Consider the following 22,167-nt stretch of genomic DNA (forward strand, 5'->3'; position numbering starts at 1 on the left):
GTGGATGATAATTATGTGAGGAGGCTGAACGACTGTCCAGTAGAGGTTCGTCAAGAGGAAGTGGGGCGTATAGTCATCTTCTTCTCACATCCCTAATACCGCTTTTGTTCTACCTTCATTATATTACCTTTCTGTTCTGCTTTGGCTATGGTATTTGATGAAAAGAGAGAGAGAGAGAGGGTTGGTTTCACGAACCCCCTTCTATCCCACCCTGGTCACACAGTTGTGCGACACTTGCTATCGCTAGAATGGCTCTGCATTAATTTCCTAAACTAGCCGAATTATTAACTTTAACCTTGGACCCAAAACTTGACTTAACCCTAACTCTAACACTAGCCATAAACTTAATATAAAACCCAACTGCGACCCTAACTCTAACACTATATCTCTGACGAAATAAAGTCCTATACAATATGGTCCAGGAGCAAATTTCGGATCACTCTCCGGATCACTCTCCGTTGCTTATTATTCGAGGGAAATTCAATTGACTTTTTACATGAAGTTATCTATTAAGTAATGCTTTGTTATCATAATTATATTATCGTAATTAGCACTATCATTAGCATTTTAACGTCCCAGTCATTACTTTATAGCTCGAGACATAAATGTTGCGCGATAGCTTTTGTGGTATGGGATATCTATCCAGGCAGGCCTCTTTATGTTGATGTACTTGGCGTTGTCTGCAGTCTGCACATCATTTTCGTAACTAATTGATAAATCTGCTGGAGCCATCATCATCATACTCGTAATTGCGGAAAATAATTAGTATAGTTTTTTTTGAGCGTCCAGGAATTATTGCGAATAAAAATATAATCGAGTATATTATTCTCTCCCCATATGCGCCGGATTATTATCAATTGGTGCCTTAATAATGGGTTAATAGCGGGTGCATGTAAAGCTCTCACGTCCGTCAGACTTGACAATTTTGGCACCCATGTATCATCTTGGCTATTGCCTGGCTTTTATCACGTACAGGGTTCTGGTGTTTTTCCTGTCAGTTACCCATGTTACCTCACCTGTGTTGAGAGTGGCAGAATGATAAAAATTTGATGTCTTGCCAAAGGACGTTAGTGATGCTTGAGGGACTCGAAACACGTATCTTGTGATCCACTAGATAATCCACCAGACCACAACATTTCTGCTTTTTATTACCGTTTATATCTCTCCATATCACTATCTCTCTCTCTAACTCTCTTTATCTTTATATGTCCGTCTGTCCGTCTCTCTCTCTCTCTCTCTCTCTCTCTCTCTCTATCTACCTGTGCGTGCGTGTGTGTGTGTGCGTGTGTGTGTATGTGTGTGTCTTTCTCTCTCTCTCTCTCTCTCTCTCTCCCTCTCTCTCCCTCTCTCTCTTTCTCTCTTTGTCGTTTCTCTCCCCCTTTCCTTCCACCCCCTTTAAACAAATCTTTCTTGTAAACCTTTTCTTATGTTTGGTGTCATTTTGCTAAAAATAATGTGTTCTTTTAGGGACATATTTTTCTCTCCGGAAATCTCACCTATCGGTACAAATGCTATTTATGTATTCTTATGTATTCTTATGTATTCGGCCTATAGTGATCTTTGTCACCGTTATACATCTATGGTATGACTGATTGAAGCAGGTTTTAACAATTACTTGTATATGATATACATGCAGTGATGAATCATCGGCTGGTTATATTGTCATTTCCCCAGTGTACATAACATTGATAATTCCAAAAGAAGCTGTTAATCTCAATCGCAAACCACTTCATATTTTCGATGTCTTGGAATAACAACAAATCAGTATACATTTCATGTCATGTGCTAAATGCATTAATTAATGTAAGCCCGAGGCATCAATCGATGCACCTAACAATCGTGTCTTATTATGGTGGGTTCCATTTTTTTCTTCTTTTTCTCTCGGAATAATTTCGTTGACGTCTTTTACTTCGGTATGTTATTCCGATTAATTTACGTGAGAGAGAGAGAGAGAGAGAGAGAGATGGAAAAGGAGAAGGAGATGGGAGAGGAGAGTAAGAACGAAGATTTCGGAATATATAGAGATGGAGAGAGATAGAGAGAGAGAGAGAGAGAGAGAGAGAGAGAGAGGGGGGGGGGGGGGAGTGAGAGGGGGGGGGGGCTGGGCAAAAAGAGGGGATTCTGAATAGATACCATCGTGTTCATCATCATACACTCTCATCATTTGCAATTATTGTGGTGGGATATCGCGCAGTTATTTCATCCATTGCAATGATTAGCTTTATTACGAATGAAACAAATGCATACTCTACTTATAATTAGTAAAAAAAAACAAAAAAAACGACATTGCCCTTTCCTAGAGAGGTAACGGTGGCGGATCCAGGATTTTCTGGCCGTAGGGTGGGAGACAAAATTAATTCCGGAGATTATAATTATGACATCAAACAAACAAGTAAACAAAACGAACAAACAAACAAACAAATCACACTTCACGAGCCCATTGTGCCAATTGGGTCAACAATTTCTGAAGGGAGACATTATGGGGCACATTTTTGTCTAATTACCCCCCTCTTAAAAAAAGATGAAGTTACAATAGATTGGATTTTGCCTGGGAAGGGCAGTCCCGTCCCCATCCTGTCGTTCCGGATCCGTCAGTGATAAGTACGTGTTCTAAGTTGATTTCATCAGAATGACCAGTACCTGAGTACACGTCCGTCATTATACCTTCATTATGATCGTTATCATCACAAATTGATGTATTTATATAACATATTTAATATTCACGCTTTGACGATAGAGTACTGATGTAACAAATCTCTTCGGTTGCCGGTACATATTCTCAGGTAATATTACCAGGCAGAAGGTAAAACGTAATTGCCAAAAAATAATTTTTTAAAAATCCATATTTGTCATGAATTGACCACAATTCCCACAAATGACTTCATAACTTATCTGGATGACAACCAACACACCTGCAACAGATGCTCCTAAACCCTAACCCTAATCCTGATCCTGATCCTAAACTTAACCTAAACTCCAATTGCAACCTAAACAGTGTGAGTCAAAAAAAAGTTTACACCTAGAAAATGGCTAATTATTTTAAAAATCATCCAAGCGTGAACACATACCACTCAAAAATGGTACCAAATGATTTGGGATAAAACACTCTTTCATAAGAGGTATAATAATTTACTGTTTATAGATGATTTTAAAAATAATTAGCAATTTTCTAGGTGTAAACTTTTTTTTATTTTGATTCACACGGTATGGTCTAACGCATTCTGCTTATCCCATAAACGTAAAAATCGGTTCTTATACTACTAATAATGATTTTGTTTATTCATGGACACCACTCAGACAACGAAATTCAGACAAACCCGAAATATGTGTTTATTGTGAGAAAAAATACAATTCACAAGTATATAATCAAGTACTTATGATTGTCATTTATATGTTGTATTTGTGAAATTAATGTGAAGCAAGATTGTAATTGTAAATATGAAAAATTATCCTCTAGGGACATAATGAAATATCAGCTTCGGTGCTGTTCTTCCTGTCAGATGGCACTGTCATTATTATTACCCCAGGGACTGCCAGGTGCCCATTTATACACCTGGGTAGAGAGTGGCAAATGTAGATTAATGTCTTGCCAAAGAACGTTAGCCGGCCTGGTATTGGAAACCTCAACCCTTGGATAGAGAGACAAGTGTATGAACCGCTATACCACGACACTGCCTCGAATGAGGCTATGATTATTCCATTACTGATCACTACGTCATATATCAGTACTATATTTATAACTATAGCCTTCAGATTCTGAAGGTCACCTTTTCGAGAACGAAGGTGGGTTAACCCAAGGAGGTACTCCTAGGTTAGCCATTACAATGGCGCCTTCACGCAACGGGAAATTGACCAGAACCGAAACGAGGATGGAAGTGTATAGAGGGGGGGGGGGGGGCACACTGTTGAAGACAACTCCAAGTGGCGTAATGAATATCTCTCTCAATCTCAGCGGGAACTTGGTGTGTGTACATATCTAACCAAATATTGCAAGGGTCTGGGGCCATCCAATTCATCATTCTACGTCAACCGTTTCCCCCTTCCTCTCACCCTGTGGTGTAGTTACGGGGAAAGGTGGGGCTCAGGGGTACGTGCCCCTTAATCAAATGGCGAAAATAAAGCGTTATATGGAGGGGAAAAAAGGGGGAAAGGCAACGTAAAAAGAATATTTATCAGATATCTAAAAGCATGATTGTCCTTCCCCCTTCAACAACCATATCCGACGGCCCTATTCTTAGATTTCTTTTAAAATTCATCCAGTAGGATCGGTGCCTACCCCACCTACTTACATCAATATCCCTTAATGGATGGGCCCATGGTACGTACGCCTCTATTCGCGTCAATACAGCTCTTTCCTCACTCCTACTGTTTTAAATACAGTTCTTCTCTTTGACCATATTGATTTCAAAATTCATAAAGCCTGGTACAACATACAGTCAGTCTAACTCAAGGGTGGATCTAACATCGTCCAAAAGCGGAAACGGAGAGGGGGGTGGGGGTCCCAATAGTCACGATCTCGAAATCTCGATAATTACATAAATCAACCTCATGCGAAATCACAGAAATCGCTGACAAATTAAAATATTCTAATAATTTAAAGAAGTTCCCCATCTCTTTCACATCCCCCCTCTCTCTCTCTCTCTCTAAACAATTAAACTTTTTATTCGACTCCACTTAGAGGGGGCACGGCCCTTCGCCCCTCGATCCACCCATACCGTCGTAATATGAGTCATATTGTCATGATTTGGATCAAGAGCAGGGTCAGAAAATATTGCGTACTTTGAAGTCAGTATTAAATTACTCAGAGAAATCTCGGCATATCTTCATCGTCTCCGCTCATCACACATATTTGGTGGGAGAGAGCACGACCAAGAAAGTGAGAGAAAGAAGGATGGAGAGAGAGATATAATATAGATAGGGAGAGAGTGAGACAGAGAGAGAGAGAGAGAGAGAGAGAGAGAGAGAGAGAGAGAGAGAGAGAGAGAGAGAGATGGAATAAAGGAAACGTAAGAAGAAAGGTCAAGCTCGCCCCTCAATAATTTCATCTTCTTAATATCCCTTTCCTTTGTAATTTATTCTAGAAATGGTTGATTACGCAGTTAGTCTCTCATTATATAGGAGAAAATGAAAGTATTATAATACATGTACATTAGCATTATTCCCTTGTCAGCATTTCTTTTAAAAATATAAATTCTATGAAAAATACAATTTATTCAACATGAATGTAAAAGATTATGTTTTCATTTAAGTTCATCCAATTTTCTTTTTGAAACCATATTCTTCTAAACATAGTATTCTATATTTTACTAGTAGCCTAATAATCCTCTTACCCTCCCTATATCCGCTTGAATTTTATCCGAAGCTTCTATTTGAGCTTATTCAATTACCATTGAGGAGGCTTCTCGTATTACCCTATCAGATTACCGTTCGATAGAAATATTTCAACAAATAACTTTCTTTTTTTCTTTACAAACGTTAATAATTTGTTAAAGCATTCACGTCTGCGCCAGAAAATCCCATGAACTAATACGGACTCGGTCGATATAAACCCCAGAGATACTAGGAGAAAATAAGGAATCCTCTCATCAATATTTTCTGCTCCTCTCTGCTTGCATTGCTGTCTCCATTTCTAGTTTGGTTCAATTACCGTAAATAAAGATATGTTTTCAAGTTCTTCTCTCGCTCGCCTTTCCTCAAAGTATTGTCTTTGTGTTCGTATTTGAGTCCGTCTGTTTGAAGCTGTTTTTATTCTATGAGTTATATTCGGGTAAGGGAGTGGCGTGTCGTAGTTTTGTTTGTCATTATTGTTTGCACAAATATAAAAATGCTTTTAAGTATTGTTTCATTGTGTTTGTATAATACTTATCGACTTAATTATTTTTTCTGCGTGCAAGGAAGTTTTAGACTTATGAAAGCTCAATATTTATATATTTTTGTATGCAATGCGAGAATGAAAAACGATTTCATCCCGCATATCATTCAAGTTGTATCCACTTCATTTTAAAAATCTTTCCTCTCTCGATTTTTTTTTCTATTGATTTATTTTCGTCGATATTTTCCCTTTCATTTTTAGTACATCACTTCCCTTGACGCTATCATTATTTTCATTTAACAAGCTCTGATATTGTTTTCTTGCATAAACTCTATCGTTCTGTATTGCCGGCTTATTTATTATCATTAATATTGCTCTTTTCCTGTCTCCTCCTCATACTTTGTCTTTCTTTGTCGTTTTGTACATCATTCATCCCCCAATATTAGTTAAATCATCATCCCCTCTGTCCATGTTTTACCCACCATACATGTACTTTTTCTAATTTACGCTTCACTGACCGTCTCTCACATTATTTTGCAGTAATAACTCTCCTTCAAAATTGTAATTTAATATTTCGGAGCTTCGTTACTCGTGTTAAGAAGTAGTATACATTTCGAGACCTGGTTTCCATTAATTTAATAACGTTCTTAGTATAAGATTTGAACTTCAAAAGTGATACTGTTGATTACAAATGTTTCACCTAAAAAGGAAAATTTATTCACCAATTAATCATAATGATGTTTTCCAAGTAAACATAAAAAGTCACCAAAGCAAAATAAAAATAGAAATATGAAACGGCCATTGTACTTTATTCATTATGAACTCAAGATAAAGAGTAAATACAAGAATAAACTAATACACCATGATAATGCAATTCATATTTTTAATGTTAATGTTGAGTTTCCCGTTCGTATTAACAAAGATCAATGCTGCACGGTGCTTTAAGAAATGTCTTTAAAGAAAAAAGTGAAAGCACTTATAATTGGTAAATTAGCATCTCAGGGCTACGTTCACTGATTCAGAAAATTGTCGAAGCAAACACACACATTTCCCTAGACGTTAAAATAGAAACGCGACACGACGACATTAAATAATTGATAGCACGTTACGTCCCAAGAACGTACAGTGTTCTGTGACACAAAGTGCATTTAATATATATATTATAGCTACTGTTTTTATTGCCTACTACTTTCTTCGCACCATTGTATCTTTTTTTCTTCAATTTAACATATTTTTCATCATCCTAGATCATTTACCAGGTTTCTTGCAAGCCTTTAAAAAATTATGTAAAAAAATTAATATGTACAGTGTAGCATTAAGATGAGATTATGAAAGTATGTGTACAATTTCAAATCAAAGGACTCCGTGGCTCTCTGAATATGAGAAAAAATGAAAGCCCTCATTTTTTACACAACTTTTCAACAGTTCACATTTGAAAAGGAAAATGACTATAATTTTGCTAATAATGAATATTCCGCTACCATACCTTAAGAAAAGTTTTAAATTGTGATATTTTACAACATTTTGCCTGATTTACAAGTTTTGACATTTTCACCGTGAGTATTCTCCAACACCTCTTTAAGGCACATGATTCAGTCAAGCTGAAGTGCATTATATTCCAGATGTATGAACACCTAATATCTTGAAGGGATATAGGAAATATTTTCAAAGAGATAATGGTTGCCGCGAAATGATTTCCCTTGGAGTAACTGAGAGAAAAATCCCCTTTTCTGCTTCACCTGATGTAATACATGTTATACAAGTACATTAAAGGATTTCAGCCTTCCAACCGTAATGACAGTATCATTCGCATGCCTTTTCATGCAATGCACGCATGTCTTGTAAAGAGTACTAATGAATAAAAGGGAAAACAATATTTCTATTCATGAAGAGGATGATGATGACGATGATGAAGCAAATCGGATACACTATTTGGTGAATTAAAAACAAAAAGTGCAAGGGTATCTTATCTATATTTATCATGATGATCCGAGATCATTTTGTCAAGAGCATAATACTTTCCTGCGCACTTTTTTCCGAGCAAAACGTCTTTATGTTTCATGACAAAATAATATTCTTTTTTATAACAAACTCCAGTATCCTAGGATTTCAAGTGCTATCTAATTAAACCCACTTCAGCACCAATTTTCTTTATTTCTCTATATTTTTTATCTATCTGTCTCTAACTATTTGTCTCCCTCTTCTTCTGTCCCTGCCCCCCCTCTCTCTCTCTCTCTCTCTCTCTCTCTCTATATATATTTATAAAGAACAGCTACGTCTCACGTTCCTAGACCATTTTCTTCACGCCTACATATTCTGGAACACCCGTTGTCATGTCAGAGTTGAGAATTCTCGCACTTTTATATATATATAATATATATATATATGTATATATATATATATATATATATATATATGTATATATATATATGTATATATATGTATATATATATATATATATGTATATATATGTATATATATATATATGTATATATATGTATATATATATATGTATATATATGTATATATATATATATATGTATATACATATATATATATATATATATATATATATATATATATGTATATAATACATCTATCTCTCTATATCTTTCTCTCCGTCCCTCCCCGCTTCCCTCTTTCACTCTATTAACATTTCTTCTGCATATCTTTATCCTGTCTCATCTCCCTTGTCTTAAAATTCAAAACTCTCTCCAAAATGCGTCGGTCCCTCCGACCTAATTACTGGATTAAATCAAGCTATTCTTTACAACAACCATAAACACCAAGAATGCTTTCATAAAAACAGTATTCTATCGCTTCGAGCAAATCACGCCTACCGCTGACGTAATGTTAAAACAGTGGATAAAATGAACATTACACCTCTATATGCAGGCTTTCTACCCGTATATAACTATCATAAAATTCCATCAGTTAAATTTTAGACAAGCGTGCGGGCGAATTTCAATGCGCGGATCAATAACTTTCCATATTTCGCTGTAAAAAGAGAGTCAAGGAGGTTACAAGTATTCTTCGCAGAAGTAAAGTACAGACAACCAGGATGTTTTGAATAACACATCATCGACAGACGGATGCGAATGTATTCAAATTGCCAGCAAGTGAGTAATTCAATCACACGTTGTAAACAATTACCGACATAAGTTCCAAGAATCTTAAATTGATATAATAACATTGTTATACAAATATTCGTAACCTGTCCCACTTTTCTATTTTGTCCTTGTTACAAAAAAAGTACGTGACGAACGTAAAATGAGGTCCTTGTTTGAACTTTCCTCTCTTAAACCTGTTTGGAGGGAGAAGGGCATTATGGCAGTGGCAAATGATATGAGCGATATGAGCCAATACCCTTCTGGCTCCAGCGCAGTTTCTTTCCATGTTACAAAGACATTGGAAGAATAATGCAGACTGGGTCGGATGAATTTATCGTCCACATCTATTACGTACGGATGTGACATTGATTGCAGTAGGGCGTTACGTCACAGCACTTTCAATAGACTTAAAGTAGATATTCATAGGTTTTAAAAACTAACTTTATTTTCATTATTGCAAAGTTGAAACCTTGATTCGACAAGTTTATCAAAATTCAATGCTTGGAAACATTCGAAGTAATGATTATTATAAATTACAAAACTCTTAAATACAGCCCCGGCATAGCACCTGAAGAGCTCTCCGAACCGCTGCTGAGATGTGTGAAATCACAGTATGAACATGATTTGCACAAGCAGACGATGTCCCATGACATCTCACACATTTTCAGTGCGTGTGTTTTCATCTTCTCTTGAGTTCTTTCTCTTACTTCACTACCGTCAGGCTAAATGTATAATCTATTGCCTCACTCTAAATCCCGCGTATGGTTTTATTTTGATGACAAATGCAGCGATACAAAAATAAAGGAATCTGTCGCTTGTAAATAAAATATAAAGACGCCATTGTATATTCAGCTGCAAACACCGCGGTATGTTCGGCGTTTCAAGAGGAACAAATGCCGTCCTTTAATTCCGGGGGGTTTCAATTTGAAAGTATGGTTTCTTTGATTGTTAATTAACCCCTATCCTGTGTATTTACAAGCAAAATATTTTAGTTATCAGAATCGGGTCATATCCCCTTTTGAATGGTTTGACAAGCCATTACATTTATATACACTAAACTCATTATAATTTTACAAATAATGGCTTTGCAATTATGTTCATTCTTTATGGGATGTCGTCTGCTTGGGCAGTATTGGTCCATATAGTGACGTCATAAAAAACATCGTTATTTTTCCGGCGAATCTCTCGTATATCCCAGCTGCTATGGAGGTGGTTGTATTTGTATTTTTATAAAACACCCGATATGTGGTTGACCTAAAACTTGTACGATGGCCATCTGTTAGCTTACCAGTTTCTAGTGATACATTAGTTGACATATTTGTGATTTTCTTTGAATTTCACCTTTAATGTCCTACTGGCTCTCAGAAGACTATGTTACTATTAAAGAGTGTAAAGATGTGTAGCATATATTATTATCTTGACTTACCTGTTTTCGGACGGCTCGGAAGATGAAGGCATAAATGACCAACATGACCACTAGCGGAATATAGATGACCATCACCGCGTTAAACAGCATGTAATGCATGTGTATGATATGAACAAAGAAGCACTGGCCGTTATCGGGTTCTCCCTTGTTCCATCCGACCACGGGTAGAAACCCGACGATGGCGGCCATAATCCAACACAAGATGATGACGACGACGGCGCGGATGGGCGTCACAAAGACGTTGTAGCGCAGCGGGTAAGAGATGGCGATGTAGCGGTCCAAAGAGACGCCGACGAGGCTGAACGTCGACGCGCCGCAGAGCCAGAGGAGGAAGTTGAGCATGATGAGGCATCCGTAGAAGCTTCCATGCGGGAGCGACTCGCTGGTGAGGATGGCGAAAGGCACGCCGAGGAGTCCGACTAGGAGATCGGCGATGGCCAGGGACACGATGAAGTAGTTGGTGACCGTGTGAAGACGGGTGTTGCTGGTGTAGATGTAGAGGACGAGCCCGTTGCCGATCACGGAGAAGACGGCGATGAAGATTTCGCAGGTGATGTAGGCTACGTTTTCCATTTTTTATGATGACAAATATATTCCAGATTATGAAGTGTGTGCAATTAGTTCAAATAAATTGTCATTGTTTTGTTTTGCAACATGCGTATCATTCCATTCTTAACAGTTCCTTTTCGGGTGTTCGTTATTTTTTACCTTGTTTTAAAAAATACAATTATTCTGCTTGAAGAAAATAATTCCGTTTCTTCTCTTTACGGAGATATTTTAAATGAAGATATTTCAATCGATGAACTCATTAAATTCACGGAACAAATTATATTATCTTGCTTTTATCCTAACGAATTCAAGACGAAAAAAACGACTGCAATGTTTGTAGTGCAATGAAAAATGTACCGAAGTATCAACCGAAGTGCAGATGTAAATTCTTCAAAAAATTACTCTCCAGATTTCACCAACGCTAGGATATTGTGTAGATACAGAATGACCCAAAGAATTGCAAATTGCAAAAGAGGAAAAAATCTGACCTCCGATGCAATTTCATATTTTGCACGGCCCAGCTTTAATCAGCAACCGAAGACAAACAATTTCCATCGATCGGGTTCAAGTAAGGCTCCAAAATTAAGCACAAAAAGTATTCCACTGCGAGCAAACCTGTGCCTCCTCTTCTTGGGTCCGAAGAAGATGTGAAGTTCGTAGAGAGGAAAAAATCATTCATCTCGGTCTGTTGCCAAAATTGAAAATATTCCACATGGATCGCTGCTGAGCTGAGGCTGCTCATCTGTGCACGCGTGAAAGATGTTTGATCAGTTCGTTTTGCTGATTTGATTTTTTTCTTCTTCTCTTTCTGGCAGCCGGGACGAGTAAGAGCGAAGACTTTTTCTTGATGACGATGCGACGAACGCGGCCGTAGTTGAGTTGAAATAACAAGATATTCATCCAATACACTTCCCACAAACCGTATGAGCGTGCACGGGCATGTGTGTGTGTGCTTTTGACGACAGCTAAGCTGTGTGTTCAGCGTATTATGCGTGACCGCCGCGTTTAATAAGGGATGTTTAGGAGTCGTCGGTTGCTTGGAAAGTTAACAGGTAGAAACCGATTTTTTTTTTGGTCAGACGAAACCACTCGTCACGTGGAATGGTACTCCTGAAAAAAGTATGGTGTTTGTTTCCCGCCAATTCCACAGATCGTCTGACGCAATGTATTCTGGCCTATTTATAACACCTTCAAATGAATTGCGGTTGCAATGGAAGCAGGAAGTCACACTGTTCAACCCGCTTGTATAGCAGTGGCGGTATCGGGATTTTAACTTTTTTTGGGGGGGGGGAGGGGGGGGGGGGTCAAGTTGAGGGCCAGAATAAAATTATATAGCTGGTATGCTTAGGGCATATTGAGGGCAATTTGTATAATAGAATAAGTATTGGCGTAGCCAGCTTTTGAAAGGATATACACTTCAAGTGTTGAAGGAGGAGGAAGGGGTGCGGGTGCAACCCTTAACGATACTTTATGAATCTGTGTTTTTCGGTGGAGCGCGTAAGAGCTGATCCAGGTATCTAGCTTTCTCATCTTTACCCTAGTTATTACTGTACTGTAAGTTTGTAATATCTTATTTATTATGTTGTACTGATTCTACTGGACTGGTTTCAGTTGATAATATCAAGTGTTGGTTTCTGTGATTATTTGAACTTCAGTTTAGACTTCCTCATACTGTAATTGCATTTTTATGTCCAATCATTATTTGATCTAAATGTTTAATTTGCTGACAGCAGATTCAACCACTGAGTCTCAATGGCCTTCATTCGTATGCTGTTAATTTTTGTTTGTTTTTAGCCTTAGTTTCCCTTTCCTGTTGTAATAAAGAAACTAGAACTTAATTGCATGTAAAAACGTTCACAACTTTACATGCTAGGTCCTCTCCAAATGTATATGTTGGAAAACGAATATTATATTACCCGACGGACGCCTGTTCATGTACCTTTCAATTGCGATTGATAGAATGTGGGGACATTTACCCTAATCCAGTCCCTTCCATTGATCACGAATCCCCCGAATCCACTGTGGCTAGTACTAGGGGAAGTTGTACTAGCCTATCAAACAAGATCAAGTATGATAATTATACATTGTATAGCCTCAACTCTCTTAACAATTTCGAGTAACACAGTCTCTTTGGCCAACTATTAATCATCTTGGAATATGTCGTCATCAACGTCGAAATGGTGAAAGGTGTCGACGCCGCCAACAACGGCAAAAAGAACAGTCTTCCTCACCTGCAACGCCGAACAAGGATTGCGTGAGATTTGATCTATGTATTGCCAGGTCATTGAAGAATAAATCTCACATTTTATGTGACCTTGTTATCACAGTGACCAAGAAGAGGTTTTTCTTGTTTTGTTAGATTTTTCTTCGGCCTTTGATACCATTAAACATTGTTATTTTGTTTAAACGTTTATCAATGAGATTTGGAATATGTGGCCAAGCAATTAATTGGTGCATGCATTCATACTTGTCATAGGACAGCATGAGAAATGATCGGTCGACAAGAAATGTACCCACCCGGGGAGTGCCGCAAGGATCTGTACTAGGTCCAATGCTCTTTACATTGTGTACTTCCCCACTAGAATCTTTGATTGATGGCCATAATACATTTAAGATGTTTCATGCTGATGACACTCAATTGTATATTACATTCAAACGATTAAAATTTGTTGATGCAACCTCTCAGATTGCAAGTTGTGTTCAAGCAGTCAAATAATGGTCTCAACTAAATGGTCTTTAAAAAAAGTAGTAAGACAGATTTTCCCGGTTCAGACATACATTGGAAATCATTTTCTAGCGGGTAATTTGTTTATTTTGCAAACTCTCCCTGTTTATACATCCGTATAACCGTGATAACTAAATCAGTTCATTTGCCAAGTTTTGGGTCGCTGTGAGTTGTTTTTAGAGGTTCGCTAGATTTGATTTCATTAGATTACAGAGTGCTTAAGAATGGCGTTTATTAGATTCTTTCGTTTGAAGGAGCATTTATAAATCTGATTAGAAATATGGGATACAATCCAGTTATGAAAAAACAAACCACTTCATAAATGAAAGTTATCATTACATATATACCACCATCTTAATATTATATATATTAAAACGACTGAAATTGTTTTTTTAACAGCGATGGTTAAGGTTGAATCTATCCTATTATCCGTATTGCAAAATAATGCATTTCGCATGGTTGGGGTCGTAATTTGTTTAAACATTAGCATGCTTGAGTAATTAAGAAGAAAACAATAAAGAGGTGAAGTAGAAGAAAGGAAGAGAAAAATGACAGGAAGAAGAAGATCAACATTACGAACAACAGGTAGAAGAATAATAAGTAGGAGGAGGAGGAGGAGGAAGAAAAGGGAGAAGAAAAACAAGAAGCAAAAAAAAACAACAGAAAAAGCAGAAAAAGCAGAAGAAGAAGAAGAAGAAGAAGAAGAAGAAGGAGAAGAAGAAGGAAAGAAGAAAAAGAAGAAGGAGAAGAAGGAGAGGAAGAAGAAGGAAGAAGAATAGTTGCATACAAATTTACAAATGCTTTACACTAGTGCTCTTTAGAGCTATTAAAACTGGCGTTTATCACGTCCAACATTCCATTCATAAATCCGATTAATCGCAAAAAGAAAAAACAACAACAATTATTCACATTTTATGACAAAAAATACCTACATATATTACCCACATGTTTTAGATAAAGGAAGAAAGAAAGACACGTTTTGGAAGGAGAAACGCTCTACCACCTACGCACAAAAGAAAAACAAATCTCTCACAGTATAGTTTGTGTACAAAAGTATTCCAGTTCATCTGGGATTTGTTGAGTTACCGTAAATTGGTTTTTAGGTTGTCTACCTGAGATCATGTGATGTAAAACATGATTTACAGTCGCCTGGGAAATCTAATTTATTCCTTTCAACAGAAGATATATAATGTAATAGTCATGAAACACATGCACCACAGGTCGATGTTTTATTAAGCCCGTTGAAGAGAGGCTTTGTAACACCTCTCGCAAAACAAATCTGATTATATTCTGTTAAGGTGGGTTTCTTTTTGGGGAGTCCATCGCCGTGAATGTGCTTTTAGCTTAAATGTTAGATGTTTAATATGATTTACAGTGTGCCTGGGAATTCGCGTTTATTATGAACTTCCGTTCAACTGGACATTTAAAATGTGAAATTCATGAAACGCGGGTCGATATTTTATTAAGCCCGTTGAAGAGAGGCGTACAAACAAATCTAATTATATTCTATTATTGTGGGATATTTTTGGAAGTCGATCGCCGTGAATGTGTTCTTAGTTATATATGTTGGATGTTTAATATGATTGGCAGTGTACCTGGGAATTCGCGTTTATTATGAACTTCCGTTCAACTGGACATTTAAAATGTGAAATTCATGAAACGCGGGTCGATATTTTATTAAGCCCGTTGAAGAGAGGCGTAAAAACAAATCTAATTATATTCTATTATTGTGGGATACTTTTGGAAGTCGATCGCCATGAATATGTTTTAGCTTATTTTGGATGTTTTTTTTTATATGATTGGCAGTGTTCCTGGGAAATCACGTTTACTTTGAACTTCCGTTCAACTTGGCATTTATAATGTGATATTCATGAAACGCAGGTCGATATTTTATGAAATCTTTCTGAAGACTGCAAGACGGAATAAAAGAGGAAGAAACAGTAATAGTAGTAGAAGAAGAAGGAGACGAAACAAAAAATAGAAGAAAGAAATACATTCGCAACTTTACTCACAAACGCTGCACGACTTCCCTTTCTTTGGCACAATAACTGAGTTATATGAGATGACGCCCTCAGGGATATTAATAAATTATACGTTCATTAACCCCCCTTTTTTAATTTCAATTTCAATTTATTTATGTTTCCCAAAAAATAAATTGTATTGTTATTTATAGAAAGATATGATGTTCTAAATCCAATTACTTTCTTGTATCTGTACGCTAAATGTCAATCACTCTCTTAAAAGTTATTCATTATTTCACTGTATTGTTGAGAATTATGTCACATAATTGTCATAACATTGACGTGTTTACAGCAACTTGTCAGTACCATGGTTTCATAAAAGGCTTGTATTTTGACTGAAATTATAATTTGATTAACAAGTCAAGACACCGATCTCTGAAATACAGGCCGGATAAAGTGGAAATGTTTCTTCTTTTGATGTAGCAAATGCGATTAACATACAGTAACTAACATTCCTTTTACAAATGGAAAATACACTGACGTCACAATGCGTTGAGTCAATTCCCACAGTAAACATCATTCGCAATCATGAGCACGATAGTTATGAAAATACTATTGCATTATTTCATGTTTGTGCTGCTTCGATAAAGTGTTCTCCTCTTTTGCTGTTGATATGAAAGGATGAGGGAGGAATGACATCTGCATTGGAAGGCTGTTCATAAATCCTTTGAGACCAGTCTACAAGAGAGTTCAATAAAACATTTTTTTGAGTATAAGGTGACTTATCCCAGGGGTCTTGCAGACGGAAAGCTACGGGCATATTCCTTTCTTTTCAAAGGAAATGCGCACACCTGCGAGTATGAGGAAGGAAAGTAAGAAACAAGGGGATCAAGCTTTGTTGAGGATATAATGTTTTGTCAAAGATCTCAAATGACGTTTTGTGCCATGGCTGGGATTTGATCTGAATCAATAATTAAGCCGGACAGAATGGTGTCACATACACGGCTACATCGAGAAACCATTCTGGCGATATGGAATGTGTAAAGAATTGGTAAAGGTGGTAACAGTCTGCATGATGCCTTTGTTGATATCACACAATGCAATTAAATATACACTTATAATAAATATTGCTGTATAGACTTTGTGGGGAAAGGGCGATATCTATGGCCTTAATAGTCTTCATTCGGGATACAGCCTATGAGAGTGACGGCTATGATGCCGACAGCCCACGAGACCAAGAAACCAATAGATCGGTAATGTGTGTTATAGAATATACTTTTGCTTTTCATTTGTTTTTCTCTTCCTTCTTTTCCCCTTCCGGCCTTTCATTTTCCCCTATCCATAGGCATTTCAATTTATCTCTTTTCCGATGTATTTGTATTCTTATTTCATCCCTTCTTTCATATTGTCTTCAATTCATTCCGGTTATTTGTTTCTTTATCTTTCAATCCTCTACTGCTTCTCCATTCCTCCGATGTTCCTTTTGTCCTCTTTAATTTTTTTATTTTTATTTGTTAGTGTATTTTCTATCTCTGATCTATATTTTTGACTCGTAGGATGTTGGTCTATCTATTGGTATGTCCCGTTCAGCTGTGCATCACGGTCGAACAATTTCAGTGTAAAATTATTATATTTAGCTAGTTTCTTTTGCAAACGATTTCTCATGCACTCAAATGTTTTCATACATCTTCAACACCATACCTCAATATTACCTCTAACAGAGAGGTAAAATAAAACCCTCGATTCAAGACGAAAGGCCATTGTACTATCTGATTCATTCGGCATTATCGTAGCTAGTTATTGCAATTCCAATAATCATGCTTGCGAAATTTTGATGTAAACACTGATTCCGTGACATTTCGATGGTTGTCGTAATTTATGATCAAAGTCAACAAGATTACCACGAACAACCGACAACCGAAGAATCAACAAAATGGGAGAAGTACACAATTATTTAAGACACACAAACAAAAAGAAGGACGCAGCAAATAAAGTATTAAGCTTCCATAAGAAGACAAAATTGGTATTAGAAAATCACCATAAGGGATTTATTATTAAAGATGTCGAATTCTCCGGGGAAATCGACAAAAAAAAGATATTGATGTCTTAATGATTAATTGCTTCTTCTTCTTTTTTTCTTTCTCGTTTCTCTTTCTACCTGTCTCTCCCTTAAAGGATGTATGTTTATTATTATTAGTTTCTATGCCGCATTATTCTAAACACGTGTAAGAAAGTATCTCTCCCTTTATACAAAAGAATGTTGATTTTTTTTTTAAAGTGGAGCAAGAAGGAAAAAAAGGAGAAGAAAGAAAGAAAAAAGAAAAAAAATCCCACTAATTTAGGATGCATGATTACGGGAAATCCCAGTAAATCCGTTGGGACACAAATTACATGCTTTTCAGTGATACCTTTCTAGCGGAAGTTAAGCTGCAATCTCTCGCGTTTTCATGAATACAAGATGATCGGAAATTGATTCTTGAGGCGATAAATGTTGTCACGACTTCACATAAAGCGATATATTTCTTTCCAATGACTCGATATTCATTCGATTACACGATTTGATTTGAAGCTTGGGGTCGAAGATTATGTGAAGCGTATAAATGTATAACGTATAACGTGGATATTAAAAGTACAGATACAGGGACATGAATAAAAACAGTAGCGTACCCAGACATTCTCTTCGTGGTAGGAAGAGGAGAGAGGGGGTGGGGGGGCAAAACATCTCAGTTTATTGTGATTTTTTTGTGATAGTTCAGTTTACAGCTCAGTCACACCAACGAGACTGACGTGCAACCGAGAACAGATCGAACTAAACATTCCATTTCCCTGAATGGTCGAAAGTATGTTGGGAAGGGACATCTAAATCTTGTGATAATGCGTCAACATTTGGTCATTTTGCATTAACTTGTGTTATTCCCTAAGCTGCTAATTACTTTTATATAGAATATGCCTATTTTTTTCTTTCTTAAAACTCTGTCAGGAGTGGAAATCCCCCCCCCCCCGAAACACATCCGCACGCCCCTCTTTCAAATACGCTTGTGAAATAACTTGTTATTTGCTGTATAGAGAGGGCGTGGTTGGAACAATGAAGATTCCCATAATAATGTTTTAATGAAGACATACGAAGAAGGTAGTTGCTTCGGTTTATTGGATTTTCGAGGATATCTCAGAGATTTAGAACGGTAGACAGACAGGTAATGAGTTTGGGAATGCAATATTGACAAAATAAATTTCTTATATTAAGTTTTCAAATCAAATTTTTAATAAGGGGGGTATTTTGGAGTACGATTCGGCAGTAGAGAGGAAAAACGAACAAATAAACAACGAAGCTAGATAGAGAATGGGATGAAGGCAAGCTAGATTGCTAATCTAATACAGTCAAACCTGCTGTTACTGCTGTAGTGACCACCTGTCTACAAAGACCACATTTTTCGTTTCCCTTAAAAATGGTTTCTCATTGAAACATAGCTACAGGAACATATCTTTGAAGACCACCTGCCTATAAAGACCACTTTTCTTGTCTCCTTTGGGTGGTCTTTATAGACAGGTTTCATTGTATATTAATTCAGAGTTGACTGATTTGACCTCAGACAACCGCATAATATTCAAGGCAGGATTGGGAAAGCACATCTTTTTTAAAATACAGTTTCAATAATATTGAATCATATTCAGTTGTACTTAATCATATCCGTTTATTGAGGCATCATTCTAGCCATCCATCTAATGTGCCACCCCCGGGTGCCACCCAAGCAGGGAGGTAATATAAAATAAGGAGTGGAAACTCTTGTAATTTATTCAAATGCATGCGTGAGTTCTAAAGCGTAACAATGGGATGTGTAACATTCCACTGGGCTTTGAATTTCCATGCTCGGCCACACCACGCTTCCACTGCGGGGACTTTCGGAAGCCAGGCACCAGTTTCACATTTATTAAATTACCGGCACAATTTCAGTGTAAATTACAAACAGCTTTATATAGGGATGGTATTGGGAATAGTACACATTTTGATGAGAAATCATTGAAAGGGACTCAGTGAACATTTGTTGGGATACTATTTTCTGATGCTGGAATTCTTAATCCTGATATTTCATGCGCTCTTTTATTGGCGCATAACTTTTCGGCGGCTTGGAGCACGGGGTCAAAGGAGAGCGGCTTGATTCCACTCCTTCTCTATCACCTCCCTGACTCAAGTATCCATCCTTCCATTTATCCATTTATTTCAATCATCAATCTATGATTGGACCCCTATGAAGATCGTCACTCTCTCTGATATGGATGTTGCATCCCAAAAATGGTAAATATATGAATGAATAAATTAATAATACCCATTCATAATAATAATAATAATAGCTCACATTTATAATGCGCCTAATATTTTGTTTCTAGGCGCTGAACATATTATTACCCCGGTCATCGGATTCAGACATACCCGCACACAAGGTATGCACATTCTCCACTCCCTGGTGAGCATTCCAGCCAGTCGCCATTTAATGACCCACTAATCTATTCATCCTTCTGTTCATCAACCAATCGAATCATCTATTTACTTATATCTCAACAAACAGCCAATCATTATCAACCAACAAATCCATCCATCCATCCATCTATCAATCGAAGACAAAAACAAAAGTACAAGACAATGCATATAGTTTGCTTGAAATAATCTATTAACAAATAGACTTAATATAAAAATGAGTAAAAGTAACTGAAATCTTAGTCAATATACGACACATAAAGAGGTACACATATAAAATAACATTTAATAAATGTTACATAAAAATACTTTTTTGCGGTTTGAGAACGTCTCTTTGATCAAGAATAATTTTCCTGATAAAAGCTCTGGCGGAAAACGTCGTAAATCTTTAAAAGAAAAATGAAATATGAATTTGATGACATCATCTAACAAAATAAAATTATCTTTACGCGTGCTGTAAAAAGCCAAGCTGTCCAATATAAAATCGAGCATGGAAAGAGAGTGGGGGAGGGGGTAAGCATGTACGTGAACAAGTACATGTATGTAAATGCAGCTGTTAAAAAAAAATCCAGTGTAATTATATGTCTGTTGAGAACCGGATGTGCATTACTTCTGTATGAAATAATTTGAATTATCCTCCTACTGGTAAAAAGTCAGACATCTGTTTGTGTGTTTTGAACTTTAGTGCAAAAGCCAGGGTAATTATGCTGCATCATTGTAGAGCGCTTAGAGACTTCTGACAAAGTAAGTGTTAGGCGCTATATAAGCACTGTAATTATTATTATTATTATATCACAAACGTTATGTGTCCGGACAGTTTGATTTCAAACAGTAATTTGAGAACAACAACAATTCAAGTCATATTTCATAAATCTATTTGGTGCGAATTTGTTGTGAATTCCGAGGGCAGACGAGAAGGCTTAAACCTGTTAAGCGTCCTGACACGCAACCCCATAATACTAATGCAAAACATACAAAATTAATGTTGAAGGCTATGCAGGAAATAGAATAAAAAGCAAAAATCTATTTACCCTGGCAAGTAAATTCTAGAGGCAAAAATATGAAACTAACACAGCACACATGCTTCTTACAATATTTACATTATAATATTTACACTAAAATCATGAGGAATAAGAATTGCACTTAACTCAATGGACGGCATCTGACATTTTCTCCAAACTTGCTATCATAACTTCTTTACCATAGCAAGAACCAAAGAGACTATAATTTATAGAAAACGTGAATTTAATGCTGAAAACAATGAAAACCAAATGACTGAAAGTGGTATTAATGATAGCTGCTTTTTTGGTAGATATGAATGGTACTAGACAGCTTTGAGGTTACCAGGTACAGTCAAACCTGCTTTAGTGACCACCTGTACTACCTGTCTACAAAGACCACATTTTTTGTTTCCCTTGAAAATGTTTTTTCATTGAAAATGCAATATATGATTATGATTAATATTAGCAAAATATTGGGCTAAATTTTCTTTGCTAAGAATGAATATAAAACTGCTAAAAAATGGATACGGAACTACACTAGCGCCAAGGAACCTGTACTTAAAGACCACCTGCCTACAAAGACCACTTTTCTTGTCTTCCCTGGGTGGTCTTTATAGACAGGTTTCACTGTAATTTCTTTTTAAACTTTCACCTATGTATGGCAGTCCTCATGCCTAGACAATGCAATTTAAGTTTTAAGAAAACTAGTACACCCGAATGTTATCAAGACACATTCACAACATTCTTTTTTCAAGTGAGGTCTCATTTATCTGTCAAATTATGTTTTAGTATCTGAAGGAATGACAAATATTCCCATACAGTAGCATTATTTGATGGATTTTTAGGGGTGTAAAATGTAATGGCAAATGCAACAGTTTAACTTTTGTAAAATGTCGGAACAAAGAAAGCCCTATTCTACCAATATTACAGGAACCATTAATTGAACTCAACAATGAATTTTCCTTCTACAATTACAATTCACTCTCACTTTTCTATTACATTTGAGCTGAAGAAATTGTCTCTTTCACAAGAAGATTAACTAAACAAATCATAAAAACATATATTCTTGGCATTTCAAATAATACAACAGTAGCTCTTTGGAAGAATGT

The 22,167-nt window shown here is 36.7% G+C and overlaps 1 protein-coding gene across 1 annotated transcript in view; it reads right to left on the reverse strand.

Annotated features, from left to right (window-relative positions):
• LOC594670 (adenosine receptor A2a-like) overlaps positions 1 to 11,774 on the reverse strand; it is a 100,531-nt gene extending 88,757 nt beyond the window's left edge. The window contains exon 1 of the mRNA XM_794103.4: positions 10,349 to 11,774. Coding sequence (XP_799196.2) covers positions 10,349 to 10,921 — 573 coding nt within the window. The 5' untranslated portion in view covers positions 10,922 to 11,774. The remainder of the gene's footprint in view (positions 1 to 10,348) is intronic.
• Between the last annotated feature and the right edge of the window lie 10,393 nt (positions 11,775 to 22,167).

The sequence above is a fragment of the Strongylocentrotus purpuratus genome, unplaced genomic scaffold (assembly GCF_000002235.5).
Source record: "Strongylocentrotus purpuratus isolate Spur 01 unplaced genomic scaffold, Spur_5.0 spur5_scaffold_2, whole genome shotgun sequence".
Classification (NCBI taxonomy): Eukaryota; Metazoa; Echinodermata; class Echinoidea; order Camarodonta; family Strongylocentrotidae; genus Strongylocentrotus; species Strongylocentrotus purpuratus.